Source organism: Salvelinus alpinus, chromosome 26, assembly GCF_045679555.1.
Source record: "Salvelinus alpinus chromosome 26, SLU_Salpinus.1, whole genome shotgun sequence".
NCBI lineage: Eukaryota > Metazoa > Chordata > Actinopteri > Salmoniformes > Salmonidae > Salvelinus > Salvelinus alpinus.
In genome coordinates this window covers 41,604,601-41,622,737 of record NC_092111.1, presented here as the reverse complement: position 1 = coordinate 41,622,737, position 18,137 = coordinate 41,604,601, and the positions used below count along the sequence as shown (strand labels likewise).

Genomic DNA, 18,137 nt, shown 5'->3' with positions numbered 1-18,137 from the left:
ATTGACTAATACTGCATTTTTATTATCCAAATGACCTGAATGATTTTTTTAAATACAATTCTAAAAACATAGTATATAATTTCACACAGATGTCATCAAAATGGGACATTTGGGTGGTTCTGAACTGCTGTTAACAGACTTCACTTTTTTTTTTTTTAAAGAACTGTTCTTTTATCCAAATTTGTCTCCAATCTCTTGTCGGTTTGCCTGTTTGACGTGAATATAAAAGCAGCTCAAAAAAAAGGTCCTGTGTGGGAGTGCCTGGCTGTACCCCATGCCTAACCTAACGTCTGCCAGATGGAGCGAAACCCATCTGATGTGGACATTTTAAAGTCTGGTTGCTGTGCCAACTACCAAGCCTGACTAGAATAGTCTAGTGTGCATGTGGTGAGTCTTTGCCAGTATAGCCTAGCCCTGACCTGCCCAACCTTTTAGCCTGCGAGCTACCGTCCTGTAGGTTTTTTTTGCTCCAACCCTAACATACCCGATTCTAACAGTTACCTGGTGGATAAGCTGAATCAGGTTAGTTACAACTGGGTGTTGGAGTAAAACCCTACAGCTCCAGGAAAAGAGTTGGAGCCTTGGGCTAGGTCATAACCAGAGGCATAGGATAGGATAGCATAGGATCCTAGGCATCTACCTAGGACAGGCACCTACCTAGGACAGGCACCTACCTAGGACAGGCACCTAGCTAGGACAGGCACCTACCTCGGACAGGCACCTACCTAGGACAGGCACCTACCTAGGACAGGCACCTACCTAGGACAGGCACCTACCTAGGACAGGCATCTACCTAGGACAGGCACCTACCTAGGACAGGCACCTACCTAGGACAGGCACCTACCTCGGGAGTCATTACTTCCTCAATCCGCTAAAACAGCAGACTGAGGGGAGGGTTAGAGTGAAGTTTATTTAAAGGGGAGGGTTAGAGTGAAGTTTATTTAAAGGGGAGGGTTAGAGTGAAGTTTATTTAAAGGGGAGGGTTAGAGTGAAGTTTATTTAAAGGGGAGGGTTAGAGTGAAGTTTATTTAAAGGGGAGGGTTAGAGTGAAGTTTATTTAAAGGGGAGGGTTAGAGTGAAGTTTATTTAAAGGGGAGGGTTAGAGTGAAGTTTATTTAAAGGGGAGGGTTAGAGTGAAGTTTATTTAAAGGGGAGGGTTAGAGTGAAGTTTATTTAAAGTCAAACAACTATTAGGAGTTGGCTTAGCAAACATCTTAATAAAAGGGAAGGTTGTTCACCTTGTTGAGAGAGAGAGAGAGAGAGAGAGAGAGAGAGAGAGACAGAGAGAGAGAGAGAGAGAGACAGAGAGACAGAGAGACAGAGAGACAGAGAGACAGAGAGACAGAGAGACAGAGAGAGACAGAGAGAGACAGAGAGACAGAGAGACAGAGAGACAGAGAGAGAGAGAGACACAGAGAGAGAGAGAGAGACAGAGAGACAGAGAGACAGAGAGAGAGAGAGAGAGATAGAGAGAGAGAGAGAGAGAGAGAGAGAGAGAGAGAGAGAGAGAGAGAGAGAGAGAGAGAGAGAAGAGAGATTCTACAGACATTTATGACCTCCGGTAATTATGATAACAGAGCAGTATAAGTATGGTGTGTCATGTGGGTGACGAGCTGTATGCAAACACAGTAGTAGGAAACCCCAAGCCAACGTAGTTTTCAAGTAATTCTTCCTTCCTATTCAGTGACTATCTCATTATGGCATTATATACAGTTATTGGATCAGTTAAAATTACAAATTACATTTATTTATTTATTTTTTAAATCATAGCTGGCAAGAGAAGTGGAAACATGGCTTATCTTAAAAAGTAACGTTGACGGTCAAGATGTTGAAATAACCAACTTATGAAACCAGTGACGGTAAACAGTGAGAAAACTAGATAAGAGCACGCAAAACAAAAAGAAAAAAAACTAGGACTTCTAGTAATTATATTTTACACAGCAGTGAAGGCCGAGTTATTAAAAGCTATTAGGTGTTATGAAACATCAGAACTGAAACGGTATAATCCTGCGGGCCACTCGGATGGGTCAAGCTAAAAGTAAAATCTAAGATGTGGAGCCCTCTGGGAAGCGTTGCTCGACCCTGGTCCCGTACTCGCAGTTACACTGGAAGTCATTGACACGGTGCCTCCAACTCTCCATTTCCTCTCTAGCTTCTCCACGTCTGTTGAACTGCAGTAACCCCTTCAGATTCCTCAGCCACCCGTTAAAAATTATATACATACCTCTCTTATTGGTCCAGCCCACAACACACCACCAGTTTCAGCCAATCAGAGCTCTCCTACCATCCCAAACACTATGAAGAGACTGAAGTGTTCTGCCCCCTCCCCCCCTCCTCCCTCTCGGTCGCTCTTCCTCCCAGCCCCTAGGCACCAATTAAGCATGTCACCTCAAGATTCATGCTTGTTCTGAACCAAAGACTCGTTTGACTACAGTAGTACTCCTCTACCCTCAAACATATCCTGTTTCTCCTCTCAGTCAAAGTGTAAGGGACGGATTCTCTCAACACCTAGGGGCAAAACACATCTTGACTGACTGAACGTGAATCTTAATCCTACATTCTTCCTCCCGCTCCTCTCAGAATACTTTAGAAGTAAGAAATAGATTATCAAGCTGCAGCCTGCTAAATTCCATTGCATCGTTTAAAATCTACAGGACCAGTCAAACGTTTGGACACACCTACTCATTCAAGGGGTTTTTATTTTTACTATTTTCTACATCGTAGAATAATAGTGAAGATATCGAAACTATGAAATAGCTGTGAGACACAGAGTTGGTGAACGTCTCACAAAGCAGCAAAAAAAGTGCTCAGCATATGTGGTATCTCCTTCAAGACTGTCGGAAAAGCATTCCAGGTGAAGCTGGTTGAGAGAATGCAAAGAGTGTTCAAAGCTGTCATCAAGTTAAAGGGTGGCTATTTAAAGAATCTCAAATATATTTTCATTTGTTTAATACTTTTTGGTTACTACATGATTCCACATGTGTTATTTCATAGTTTTGATGTATTCGCTATTATTCTACGATGTAGAAAATAGTACATATAAAGAAACCCTGGAATGAGTAGGTGTCAAACGTTTGACTGGTACTGTCGGTTTGCATGACTGAGGCAATAGATGGGCTCAGCTTCTTGAACATTTTTCACACTGGCTTTGTTGTTCCCTTCAATGGGGACTGTCGGGATCCCTGTGCGCTTCAATGGGGACTGTCGGGATCCCTGTGCGCTTCAATGGGGACTGTCGGGATCCCTGTGCCCTTCAATGGGGACTGTCGGGATCCCTGTGCGCTTCAATGGGGACTGTCGGGATCCCTGTGCCCTTCAATGGGGACTGTCGGGATCCCTGTGCCCTTCAATGGGGACTGTCGGGGTCCCTGTGCCCTTCAATGGGGACTGTCGGGATCCCTGTGCCCTTCAATGGGGACTGTCGGGATCCCTGTGCGCTTCAATGGGGACTGTCGGGATCCCTGTGCCCTTCAATGGGGACTGTCGGGATCCCTGTGCCCTTCAATGGGGACTGTCGGAATCCCTGTGCCCTTCAATGGGGACTGTCGGGATCCCTGTGCCCTTCAATGGGGACTGTCGGGATCCCTGTGCCCTTCAATGGGGACTGTCGGGATCCCTGTGCCCTTCAATGGGGACTGTCGGGATCCCTGTGCCCTTCAATGGGGACTGTCGGGATCCCTGTGCCCTTCAATAGGGGACTGTCGGGGTCCCTGTGCCCTTCAATAGGGGACTGTCGGGGTCCCTGTGCCCTTCAATGGGGACTGTTGATTTCACGTTTTTCCACACTGGTTTTGTGTGTTTGACTTATCTCAGTCTGACATTTCCACTTCTGATTTGTTGACAGAAAAAAATTGGTTCCTTTGACTATTTTAGTTGAGATACATGTCAGATAGTCTATGTCAATACACTAGTACTTTGTCTGAGAGCCCATTGATAACCACTATAGACATTACCAACACACGTCATCGTTACAGACCTAGCTACCACAGACAATGACTGGAAAGGAAACCACAAACATCGGTTAAAACCATTTCCATGAACAACTTCGCTATGACAAATGGAATAAAAGGCGGACAGGGAAACCAATATTATTCAGGGGTGCACAACACTTAATTGTCCCCCCCCCAGGGGAAACGAGCGCAGGAACTCATTCCTTTACCAGCTGGGACCTCCATGTCAGGTGGTGTCACTTCTCACCCTTCCCCTAGAGTTGAGTTATTATTATTTGACCATGCTGGTCATTTATGAACATTTGAACATCTTGGCCATGTTCTGTTATAATCTCCACCCGGCACAGCCAGAAGAGGACTGGCCACCCCTCATAGCCTGGTTCCTCTCTAGGTTTCTTCTTAGGTTTTTGGCCTTTCTAGGGCGTTTTTCCTAGCCACCGTGCTTCTACACCTGCATTGCTTGCTGTTTGGGGTTTTAGGCTGGGTTTCTGTACAGCACTTTGTGACATCAGCTGATGTAAGAAGGGCTATATAAATTTATTTGATTGATTTAAATTTTATTGAGACAGACACGGCAGACATTCCTACAGTGTACTTGGTTCCATGAGGACAGTACCAGACGGAAACACCTTTAACCACACGGGGTTAAATATAAAGTTGACAAACAAATGAAGTACTCCTGTCCCCTGCCCTCTCGGTGTACATGTGTGTTTATGAGGGGGACTCGGATACTAAAAGGCGGGATGCTACGGCGCTAGGAGGGACGCTACGGCGCTAGGAGGGGCGCTACGGCGCTAGGAGGGACGCTACGGCGCTAGGAGGGACGCTACGGCGCTAGGAGGGACGCTACGGCGCTAGGTGGGACGCTACGGCGCTAGGAGGGACGCTACGGCGCTAGGAGGGACGCTACGGCGCTAGGAGGGACGCTACGGCGCTAGGAGGGAAGCTACGGCGCTAGGTAGGACTCTACGGCGCTAGGAGGGGCGCTACGAGGGACGCTACGAGGGAAGCTACGGCGCTAGGAGCGGCGCTACGGCGCTAGGAGGGGCGCTACGGCGCTAGGAGGGGCGCTACGGCGCTAGGAGGGACGCTACGGCGCTAGGAGGGACGCTACGGCGCTAGGAGGGACGTTACGGCGCTAGGAGGGGCGCTACGGCGCTAGGTGGGACGCTACGGCGCTAGGTAGGACGCTACGGCGTTAGGTGGGACGCTACGGCGCTAGGAGGGACGCTACGGTGCTAGGTAGGACGCTACGGTGCTAAGTAGGACGCTACGGTGCTAGGAGTGACGCTACGGCGCTAGGAGGGGCGCTACGGTGCTAGGTAGGACGCTACGGCGCTAGGAGGGGCGCTAGGAGGGACGCTACGGCGCTAGGAGGGACGCTACGGTGCTAGGAGGGGTGCTACGGCGCTAGGAGGGAAGCTACGGCGCTAGGAGGGACGCTACGGCGCTAGGTAGGATGGGCTGAGGGGTGGGATTAAGGACACCCGGTCGGGGGGGGGTGACATGATTCAACGAGGCAGAGGTGGAGGTGAATTTTTGTATGCACAAAAATATATACACGTCTATAGGCCTACCAGCCTAGATATGAATGAAATCATTAATGATAGATGGCCAAGGTATCAACTAACATTAGTAAGTTGATTTATACTAACATTTGTTTTGTTTTTAACTGAAGGTAAATTCCAAAAGACGGATCCACAACGCTCGCTCCTTTTAAAAAAGGTGAGACATGTATGACGACTGTAAAGTAGGTAACCTAGGAGTTCTAGGTAACCTAGCAGCAAGGAATCCGATTCACCAAGACCATGTCAGGGACTCTCTCTGGAAAACTGCAAGTCAAGCAGGAAACCTCTATTCTCTTTATTAACAAACTAAGACTCAAAAGAAAAGGCCTGATTGTTTTCATATTTTTTTTGCCCTGCAGGTAATTCGTGGCTTATGTTTTAAGAGAATGTTTGATTGAAGAAATCTTTACGACTTCTTACGGAAAGCAGCAATAAAATCTTCAGTGGGGTGGTATCCGAGTGAGTGAGTGTGATGAAGTACTCTTGAGCCGGAACTGCATCAGCATGAACTGCAGTAACCCTTTCAGAGCCTGCAGCTTAAATTTGAATGACAATTTATGCAGTCGCACCACGAGACCGCTGCCCCATTTGTGGTCAGTCCAATGGGGAAATGTCTTACATTTTTCTTTATTTAACTAGGTAAGTCAGAAAAAACAGTGGGTTAATTGCCTTATTCAGGGGGCTGAACGACAGATTTTGACCTTGTTGCTAGATTGAATCCCCGAGCTGTCCTTTCGGTTACTGGCCCAACGCTCTAACCACTAGGCTACCTGCCGCCCCAATGACTAGGGACCCATGTCTAAAGCCATATCAGCCCTGTAATCTGGGGGGGGGTTGTACTAAGCTATATGGAATGGTTTTAAGGTCATACCAAGGATCATTTTGCTATTTGATTTTGAGGAACCCTTGAAGTATAAAAATTATATATAAAAACATGATGTTTGGCCTTACTGTTACTAGCCCATACAAACACATTGAATAACAGATTAACTACATGGAACAACTGATAGTCCCCCCCCCCAAAAAAAAAATTATAACCTAAAGTCAGTTTGTATCTAAGAGATAAAAGATCAGGAAACTGTTTTTTTTTATTTTATTTTTTTACATGCATTTAACCTCTTATTTTTGGCACTAAACAGTCTCCATATTCAGTACATTTGGAAAGTACTCAGAACCCTTTACTTTTCCCACATTGTTACGTTAAGACCTTATTCTAAAATGTATTAAATTGTTAGTTTTTTTTTTTCACCCCTCAATCTTCACACAATACCCCATAATGACAAAGAAAAAACTGGTTTTTAGACATTTTGGGAAATGTAAACTGAAATATCACATTTATATAAGTATTCAGACCCTTTACTCAGTACTTTGTTGAAGCACCTTTGGCAGCGATTACAGCCTCGAGTCTTCTTGGGTATGACGCTACAAGCTTGGCACACCTGTATTTGGGGAGTTTCTCACATTCTTCTCTGCAGATCCTCTTAATCTCTGTCAGGTTGGATAGGAAGCGTCACTGCACAGCTATTTTCAGGTCTCTCCAAAGATGTTCGATTGGGTTCAAGTCCGGCCTCTGGTTGGGCCACTCAAGGACATTGAGACTTATCCCGAACCCACTCCTGCGTTGTCTTGGCTGTGTGCTTAGGGTCATGGTCCTGTTGGAAGGTGAACCTTCACCCTAGTCGGAGGACCTGAGCAGGATTTCATCAAGGATCTCTGTACTTTGCTCCATTCATCTTTGCCTCGATCCTGACTAGTCTCCCAACAATCCCTTTACAGAGGAACTCTGTCAGAGTGACCATCGGGTTCTTGGTCACCTCCCTGTGGGACCTTATATAGACAGACGTGTGCCTTTCCAAATCATATCCAATCAATTGAATTCACCACAGGTGGACTCCAATCAATTTGGAGAAACATCTCAAGGATGATCAATGGAAACAGGATACACCTGAGCTCATTTTCAAGTCTCATAACAAAGGGTCCGAATACTTACGTAAATAAGGTGTTTTTTAGTTTTAATACATTTTCAAAAAATTATACAAAACTGTTTTTGCTTTGTCATTATGGGTATTGTGTGTAGATTGCTGAGGAAAAAATAAATATTTTATACATTTTAGAATAAGGCTGTGACATAACAAAATGTGGAAAAAGTCAATGGGTCTGAATACTTTCCGAATGCGCTCTAACTTTCCTTTCACATTTTCAACCTTCAGATGTGTCTTGTGAGGCCTGGGGCGTCCTAGAGCAAAACAACCGACATGTACAGGTTTATGATAGTCTCACCTTTACACAGAGGGGTCATGTTACGGTGTTGCCCAAACTGTTGGGCTGCTACAGACAGACGTTGGCAGATCGACTGTACCGACTTCAGACGAGTTCCAAAACGCTTGTGTGGGTCGTAGAGCATCACGGAGAACACCATCGTGTTCGTGAGAGTTATCTTTCCATAGAGGGGGTCATAATAGTTTGAAGGCCAAACCGTTCGGACGATACTGCGACAAGACTGATTCTCGGGGAGGTCTCATGGTCCGTCAAAACACCGGTCTAACACTCTCACCTTTTCACCTCAGATGTGGAAGTGTGACATCGGAGAATGCGGTGGATTGAGATGCATCCAATGCAACAAAAAACGATTTAAAAACAGATCCCTCTTAAACGGACTGACAATTTCTATTATTTTGCTAATTCGATTTCCGAGGGACCACGGACATCGACTCTAGGGGGTTTTCTGTGACTGGGGACCAATGGGGAAATGTTTAACACAGAGACATTCCCGCAAGATATATTGCTAAACTATTTTGGTAAGGACAGACAGTGAACCTTTCGGATGTCACCCCTGATGCCTTGCCCTTTAAAAAGAACCTCCTGAAGACACAGATACCATAAATGTCAGGTCACATCCTAACAGGAAAAGAACAAGCGGGGATTGTTGAATATTTGAATTCCCTATATATTTATATGCATTTTTTTCAGTGCCAATTCAAGGTACCATTTAGTTAACGCAACAGAAGAGAAGGAATTCTAAACCAACTACCCCTGAATCTCCCCGTTCCTTGTCCATCCCCATTCTGTGTTCAACTACCCCTGAATCTCCCCGTTCCTTGTCCATCCCCATTCTGTGTTCAACTACCCCTGAATCTCCCCGTTCCTTGTCCATCCCCATTCTGTGTTCAACTACCCCTGAATCTCCCCGTTCCTTGTCCATCCCCATTCTGTGTTCAACTACCCCTGAATCTCCCTTTCCTTGTTCTTATCTTCAGGACCATTGTTCTGATCACTTTTAGATAAGCAGTCGAAAAGGACGAGAAAAATACCCGTTTGTAAACAGCTCTATACACCTACAATTTTGATTGACAGATATGGGAACCAATAAAGTGGCCGTACCATGGCAACATGCGTCCGAAGCGTGTCCAGGGAGAGCGCGAGACCAGGAAGCCTATGGTGGGATCCGTTATAGCGTCCCAGGCCCTCCCCACAAACAGGATGATCGACGCATAGAACGGGTCCAACTAGAGAGAAGAGGAGACAGAAGAGAGAGAGAAGAGTTTAGAGATATAGATGGGTGGATGTATGAAAATGGAGAAAAACAGCTAGATATATATTCCCCATTTAGTGCACTACTCCGGACCAGAGTCCTATGGTTCTCCCTATGGGTCCTGGTCAAAAGTAGTGCACTACTCCGGACCAGAGTCCTATGGTTCTCCCTATGGGTCCTGGTCAAAAGTAGTGCACTACTCCGGACCAGAGTCCTATGGTTCTCCCTATGGGTCCTGGTCAAAAGTAGTGCACTACTCCGGACCAGAGTCCTATGGTTCTCCCTATGGGTCCTGGTCAAAAGTAGTGCACTACTCCGGACCAGAGTCCTATGGTTCTCCCTATGGGTCCTGGTCAAAAGTAGTGCACTACTCCGGACCAGAGTCCTATGGTTCTCCCTATGGGTCCTGGTCAAAAGTAGTGCACTACTCCGGACCAGAGTCCTATGGTTCTCCCTATGGGTCCTGGTCAAAAGTAGTGCACTACTCCGGACCAGAGTCCTATGGTTCTCCCTATGGGTCCTGGTCAAAAGTAGTGCACTAGAAAGGGGAATAAAGTGGCATTGGAGACGCAAACTTCATCCACCTCTTCAGTCAGTCAGAGTCAATGTCTCCATTGTTGGCTAGCGGCCCTGGCGAGCGGCCCTGGCGAGCGGCCCTGGCGAGCGGCCCTGGCGAGCGGCCCTGGCTAGCGGCCCTGGCGAGCGGCCCTGGCGAGCGGCCCTGGCTAGCGGTCACAGGTTAGCGGCCCTGGCTAGCGGCCCTGGCTAGCGGCCCTGGCGAGCGGCCCTGGCGAGCGGCCCTGGCGAGCGGCCCTGGATAGCGGCCCTGGATAGCGGCCCTGGCTAGCGGTCACAGGTTAGCGTTTCATTATGGATGTTGTTCTGGAGGTAGCTCTGCAGTGGTCACTAGTTGGCACAGCCACAAACCTTTAAAAAAAACACATTGCTAACGACCTAACCTAAAATTAAGACCAAAAAGCTAATTTTTTGGGTTTCATGAACTTTCACAATATAGCCAAGTTTGAATTTGCAGCTGGCCTATCAAAAAAGGGGGGGGGAGAAGAAAAAAAAATCACTCAGTTCTGCCTCCAGGACAAGACTCAATGGCAATCTGCCTAGCGGTCAGACCGTCCTGTGAGGGAGGAAGGGGGGTCTAATGTACAGCCGCGTGTCTGAAGTACCACAGATGTCAGCCTACATACTGCAGGTCAAGCTAGAAGGACATGCAGCACTGTGTTCTCCATACATCTTTTGACAAGTAGGTCTACTTTCAGATCTGTGAATTATTGAGGGGTGGTAGGCTAGGATGAAGGATCAATGTTTTTTGGGGGGGTTTTTTATGACGTGCGCCCCATAAAAAGGCCGGTAGCCTTCACGTACGTAGCTTGTTGTTTATGTTGACCAATCAAAGTAGCAGAGAGGTTCAATGTGGTAGCAAATGGAATGAGAGTTCACTAAAGCAATGATAGATGGAATTTTTAAAAAATCACTGAATTTAAAATTTAGCGAAATGAGAAGGAGTAAGCTACAACGAACACCCAAACAGGGTAGACGGTTGTTTTATCTGAATGGGGTTCGGGAGAAAGCACAGCATGTCGCCTCATTTACCTTAGCTTAGCTAGCTTCTCTAGGCTACTCCAGTCAAGACGGGGAACTTTAATATGAGATGATGAATAACATCGTGGCTGAAAACAAGTTAGCTAGTCTTGGCTGTAGCCGAGTTGCCTCAGTTTATGAATCTCTCTCCCCGGTCCATCTTTTATGGTTTTATTTAACCTTTATTTCAGAACAAATTCTAAAATTGACAATGACAGCCTACCCCGGCCAAACCCTAACCGACCCCGGCCAAACCCTAACCGACCCCGGCCAAACCCTAACCTACCCCGGCCAAACCCTAACCTACCCCGGCCAAACCCTAACCTACCCCGGCCAAACCCTAACCGACCCCGGCCAAACCCTAACCGACCCCGGCCAAACCCTAACCGACCCCGGCCAAACCCTAACCTACCCCGGCCAAACCCTAACCGACCCCGGCCAAACCCTAACCGACCCCGGCCAAACCCTAACCGACCCCGGCCAAACCATAACCTACCCCGGCCAAACCCTAACCTACCCCGGCCAAACCCTAACCTACCCCGGCCAAACCCTAACCTACCCCGGCCAAACCCTAACCGACCCCGGCCAAACCCTAACGATGCTGGGTCAATTGTGCGCCGCCTTATTGGACTTCCAATCACGGCCGGTTGTGATACAGCCTGGAATCGAACCAGGGTCTGTAATGACACCTCTAGCACTGAGATGCAGTGCTATAAACGCCACTCGGGAGTGAATCATCGGCATCATCTGTTCACTCCCATCTCACCAGCACCCTCCCTCACTCACTAGAGCACCCTCACTCACTCACTAGAGCACCCTCACTCACTCACTAGAGCACCCTCACTCACTCACTAGAGCACCCTCACTCACTCACTAGAGCACCCTCACTCACTCACTAGAGCACCCTCACTCACTCACTAGAGCACCCTCACTCACTCACTAGAGCACCCTCACTCACTCACTAGAGCACCCTCACTCACTCACTAGAGCACCCTCACTTACTCACTAGAGCACCCTCACTTACTCACTAGAACACCCTCACTCACTAGAACACCCTCACTCACTAGAGTACCCTCACTCACTAGAACACCCTCACTTACTCACTAGAACACCCTCACTTACTCACTAGAACACCCTCACTTACTCACTAGAACACCCTCACTCACTAGAGCACTAGAGCACCCTCACTCACTAGAACACCCTCACTTACTCACTAGAACACCCTCACTTACTCACTAGAACACCCTCACTCACTAGAGCACTAGAGCACCCTCACTCACTAGAGCACTAGAGCACCCTCACTAGAGCACACTCACTCACTAGATCACCCTCACTAGAGCACCCTCACTCACTAGAGCACTAGAGTACACTCACTAGAGCACCCTCTCTCACTAGAGCACCCTCACTCACTAGAGCACTAGATCACCCTCACTAGATCACCCTCACTCACTAGAGCACACTCACTCACTAGAGCACTAGAGCACCCTCACTCACTAGAGTACCCTCACTCACTAGAGCACTAGAGCTCCCTCACTAGAGCACCCTCACTCACTAGAGCACCCTCACTCACTAGAGCACTAGAGCTCCCTCACTAGAGCACACTCACTCACTAGAGCACTAGAGCACACTCACTCACGCAGCGCTCAGGTTAAAAAACATAAGTAAAAAAAACAACAACATCAACTTGTATTTAGAATATCCAACAAAAATGTCTGATACTATTCGAATAGTGAAAGTCCCCCCAGGGACTGGGGCGGGGCCTCGGACTGATCAATCACCTGGGCCACATCCAGTAGGTATATCTGAAGGAAGAAGCCCAGAGCACATCCTGTGATCTGATAGGGCGCTCCTCCCACCGCGTAGCACAGCTTGTTGCATATGGACAACCTGGTCTTCTGTTCACGCTGAGAAAGAGAGACAAAAGAAGGGGTTCATTCATTAAAATGAGCAGTTTACTCTTTTTTTAAATTAACCAACTTTGAATAACCAACTTTGTTGCAGTCTGACCTACAGAAGTGTCACAAATGAACTGAGAAAGTAAAAAAAACTGACAGGAAAGTGTAACACCGCTTAATAAACAAACGGAGTGAGAGGGACATCAACAAAGTGATCCAATATATATATAAGCTAGTCTACAAAAGATATCTAAACAACTGGACAATGTGCAACCTGAAAAATGTAGCGCGAGGTGAAACGGATTAACCTCTCTCTCTCTCACTCTCTCTCTCTAGTCTCGCTCTCTCTCTCTCTCTAGTCTCTCTCTCTCTCTCTCTCTAGTCTCTCTCTCTCTCTCTCTCTCTCCAGTCTCTCTCTCTCTCTCTCCAGTCTCTCTCTCTCTCTCTCCAGTCTCTCACAGCTCTCCAGTCTCTCACAGCTCTCCAGTCTCTCACAGCTCTCCTCTTTCCTCTCAAGGACCAAAGAACAATCGGATGATACAAAGTTATGTTTGGCTGATCAGCAGTCCGACTGAGAGGACCAGTGTGTATGTCTCTAAACTCAGCTGGGAGGAGAGGTATCTGTCTACGGAATCCACCCACAGTAATGTGAGCACCAGTGCTGGGAGTCTGGGACAGAAGAGGCGTTTTTGTCATGACAGACCGACTCACTTCAACAGTGTGAACAGAACCTGGGACATTTCCCACCCCGATACCAATCACCCACGCTACTTCCCAAATGGTACCCTATCCCCTGTGTAGTGCACTACTTTAGACCAGGGTCTATAGGGTAGTAGTGCACTACTTTAGACCAGGTTATATAGGGTAGTAGTGCACTACTTTAGACCAGGTTATATAGGGTAGTAGTGCACTACTTTAGACCAGGCTCTATAGCGTAGTAGTGCACTACTTTAGACCAGGGTCTATAGGGTAGTAGTGCACTACTTTAGACCAGGGTCTATAGGGTAGTAGTGCACTACTTTAGACCAGGGTCTATAGGGTAGTAGTGTACTACTTTAGACCAGGTTCTATAGGATAGTAGTGTACTACTTTAGACCAGGGTCTATATGGTAGTAGTGCACTACTTTAGACCAGGGTCTATAGGGTAGTAGTGTACTACTTTAGACCAGGTTCTATAGGATAGTAGTGTACTACTTTAGACCAGGGTCTATAGGGTAGTAGTGCACTACTTTAGACCAGGGTCTATAGGGTAGTAGTGCACTACTTTAGACCAGGGTCTATAGGGTAGTAGTGTACTACTTTAGACCAGGGCCTATAGGGTAGTAGTGTACTACTTTAGACCAGGGCCTATAGGGTAGTAGTGCACTACTTTAGACCAGGGTCTATAGGATAGTAGTGTACTACTTTAGACCAGGGTCTATAGGGTAGTAGTGCACTACTTTAGACCAGGGTCTATAGGATAGTAGTGCACTACTTTAGACCAGGGTCTATAGGGTAGTAGTGCACTACTTTAGACCAGGGTCTATAGGGTAGTAGTACACTACTTTAGACCAGGGTCTATAGGATAGTAGTGCACTACTTTAGACCAGGGTCTATAGGGTAGTAGTGCACTACTTTAGACCAGGGTCTATAGGGTAGTAGTACACTACTTTAGACCAGGGTCTATAGGGTAGTAGTGCACTACTTTAGACCAGGGTCTATAGGGTAGTAGTGCACTACTTTAGACCAGGGTCTATAGGGTAGTAGTGCACTACTTTAGACCAGGGTCTATAGGGTAGTAGTGTACTACTTTAGACCAGGTTCTATAGGATAGTAGTGTACTACTTTAGACCAGGGTCTATATGGTAGTAGTGCACTACTTTAGACCAGGGTCTATAGGGTAGTAGTGTACTACTTTAGACCAGGTTATATAGGATAGTAGTGTACTACTTTAGACCAGGGTCTATAGGGTAGTAGTGCACTACTTTAGACCAGGGTCTATAGGGTAGTAGTGCACTACTTTAGACCAGGGTCTATAGGGTAGTAGTGTACTACTTTAGACCAGGGCCTATAGGGTAGTAGTGTACTACTTTAGACCAGGGCCTATAGGGTAGTAGTGCACTACTTTAGACCAGGGTCTATAGGATAGTAGTGTACTACTTTAGACCAGGGTCTATAGGGTAGTAGTGCACTACTTTAGACCAGGGTCTATAGGGTAGTAGTACACTACTTTAGACCAGGGTCTATAGGGTAGTAGTGCACTACTTTAGACCAGGTTCTATAGGATAGTAGTGTACTACTTTAGACCAGGGTCTATAGGGTAGTAGTGCACTACTTTAGACCAGGGTCTATAGGGTAGTAGTGCACTACTTTAGACCAGGGTCTATAGGGTAGTAGTACACTACTTTAGACCAGGGTCTATAGGGTAGTGCTGTAGGGAATAGGGTGCCATCAGGGAAGCAGTCTGTCAGGTCACTCGTGCCAGGGAAACATTACGCAGCCAAGGCCCACAGACCGGTCAGTGTGACCCTTCACAGGGTTGTCACAATCCATTTGGCGAGGATGAGGGCCGTCCCCCGTCATGGAACTTGGCCATATAACGGGCAGTCAGGGACACACCCTCTGCCTAAGCCAATGAAAAGGGCTCTCTGTGGCTGCCACCCAGGTTTAGGAGAACCCTAAATGGTGGGATCTCCGAGACATCACCTCATTCACACATACGTGTCCTGGTACTTCGTACCCAGTGTTCATCTAAGAGTTTGTGCCCAGTCCCAAATCAATACTTATCAAAGACATCTAAACCTGACAGATTTACAGGCCAAGTTCCCAGGCCATAAAACATGTGCCATCTAAATCAACTCTACACTAAATATAATCGTCACCTGCCTTGAGAACCTGTGTCTATTATTGTTTTGTACTTTAGATCTAGTGAAACAGATGATCCCCCACCGTGTGAACATACATGTCTGAGTCATTTAAGACTGTTGATGCACCAACACATTCTTTGTTTCACACATCAAGTTACTCTGACTGAAACATGACTCTCTCTTAAGCCTGATATAACCATGGGGGATATAAGACATCTTTCAGCGAGTGGTCGACTGACTCAACTGGCAAAATACAACACGAACACAGTTATTTTTATTCATGTCAAACACCTGTGGTATTGGACAGGGTTGAATTTTTTTTTCTTCAACCAAAACCGTGCTCCTATGAGCTGCTTTCCCCAACATAGGCTTATCGGGGATACATATTGGGGCGGCAGGTAGCCTAGAGCGTTGGGCCAGTAACTGAAAGGTTGCTGGATCGAATCCCTAAGCTGACGAGGTAAAAAAATCTGTCGTTCTGCCCCTGTATAAGGCAGTTAACCCACCGTTTCCCTGGTAAGCCGTCACTGTAAATAAGAGTTTGTTCTTAACTAACTTGCCTGATTAAATTCATAAAATACTATCAAAGTTGTCTGTCTGGCATGTGGGCCTACACTTGAAGAGGGAGTGAAATTTATTGGAAACTGCTAAGATAATTATCTTAATTATGTTCAATATCCCCTTGTATATTATTAGAACCCCCCCTTCAGTTAGCCAGGACAGGATGGAACACGAGCCAACCCACTGTCCCCATCCAAAAATACACCAAAGTCCCACACATAGCCACATTACATCCCCCACTACACAGTTAGTTCAATAGTCCATCTAGTGACATCATATAGGTCTACGTCCGTTTATTATTGAAAACACTTAGGCGAATAACAATTAGCACCAAATAAGGTGCAGTTTATGTTGTCTGTCTGAGGCATCACAGGAAGACTATCGGCATTTTACGTTCCTCTCTTTACTATGGTGGAAGTGAGATCATGTCAAAAGGGACAATGAAACTGATCACTAAAAATTGCCAACAATAAGCATATAAATGATCGATTATTAGAGATAAAATATCGGGAATGGCTTTCGGTGAACACCTAAATTGTTGATGACTAGGTATAGTAAAGTATTTAAAACGTATACACAGATCAAGCATGCGTGGAAGGGGTCATTCCAATTTCAGAAGAGATCACAGCTCCAGCCCCGGTGAAATGACACGTCGCCTTGCTGCGAGTTACGTAGAGAGACGCTCCTCTGGCACCGTGTATTCATTCGTATTATTCCAACCCCACAAAAAGCGCCATAATATAATATATATATATATTTAAAAATGGCCTCAAACGCATAGTTATTTCTAATCACTTCGTATATACATTATTCTTAAAATAGGTCTATCAAAACAAAGGGCTAGCACCGCTACGGGAAGAGCATTAGTTACGAACCGGATAATAATTTGAAAATGAATAAAGGAAAGGAGAAAAAAAAACGAATTACCTGTTCACTTTACGCCAAGCAAAAAAAAATGTAATTGAAACGTGATGGTTGCTGTCATAACAGCCCGTGGAAATCAAAAACTGATGATAGGCCATATAATTGATCATCAATACAAAAAGTATTATATAGACTTGTTCCAATAAATAACTAGGCTAATCTATTTAATCGAAGCTGTCTTCCTCTCCGGTTTAGTTCAGAACGTATACACCTTTTCTGCTAATATTGTTGATAAAAGTATACATTAATCAAACTTACCTTCACAGCTAATTTGACCGCATCTGGGTTCACCGGTTTATTCGTTAATAAATTATTGTTGGAATATTGTTCGGTTCCTTCTCCTTTTGCCATCACTTTATGAATAAATAACCTTTGGAAAAACAATAAATATTATATAAACAAATCTGTTCGTAAACCGGCGTAACCTTTAGAGTTGAGTTCAGACTACACACAATTTAAAAGTGACGACGAAGAACCTGTCATTCATCATGTAGTAGTAAGATCCCGCCCCTTTTCAACAGGCCACCATTCACTATCAGTCAACCCCGCCCACAAAGCGACGAGCTGACCGGCTTCCAAACAAAACATTACAGGCTATTAGAGGCCAACAACTTGACAATATTATGGCCTATTTCAGAATAACAATATCCACAAATGAGTTCCATAGAAGTGTATTGCTAAAATAGGATTAGTCATTTTACATTGCAGATGTTTAGTCGTGCCAAAACTACCATAGTGGTTTATTCTCGATTTTTGCAATAATGTCAATATAAGCATTTTCATTTCAATTGTCCAATTTCATATTTATTCTGGTTATGTAAAACATGTACACGATAGAAGATATAGAAATATGCAATCTCAAAAGATCACTACACACAACTACACTATGAACCAGAGATGCTATATACCCTGGTCTGACCTATACAGACCAAACTCTAAGCTATACAGCTCTACACTACAACTACACTATGTACAACTACACTACAACTACACTATGTACCAGAGATGCTACGTACCCTGATCTGACCTATAGAGACCAACCAGTAAGCTACAGTACACAACACAATGGACGTTGTCATGGAAGTTCCACATCTGCAGAAGACGAAATAGAGGTGGGATGTATACAGCCTTGTGATATTTTGTATGCAGGTAAACCTTCTATTTGCTAACGGGCACACACACACACACACACACACACACACACACACACACACACACACACACACACACACACACACACACACACACACACACACACACACACA

General features: G+C 45.8%; 1 protein-coding gene across 1 annotated transcript in view; it reads right to left on the bottom strand.

The window, feature by feature from the left end:
- mfsd2ab (MFSD2 lysolipid transporter A, lysophospholipid b) overlaps positions 1-17,336 on the bottom strand; it is a 45,851-nt gene extending 28,515 nt beyond the window's left edge. The window contains exons 1-3 of the mRNA XM_071369027.1: positions 17,131-17,336; positions 12,425-12,550; positions 8,900-9,024 (exon numbers count right to left, since the gene is read on the bottom strand). Coding sequence (XP_071225128.1) covers positions 8,900-9,024; positions 12,425-12,550; positions 17,131-17,223 — 344 coding nt within the window. The 5' untranslated portion in view covers positions 17,224-17,336. The remainder of the gene's footprint in view (positions 1-8,899; positions 9,025-12,424; positions 12,551-17,130) is intronic.
- Positions 17,337-18,137: the final 801 nt, after the last annotated feature.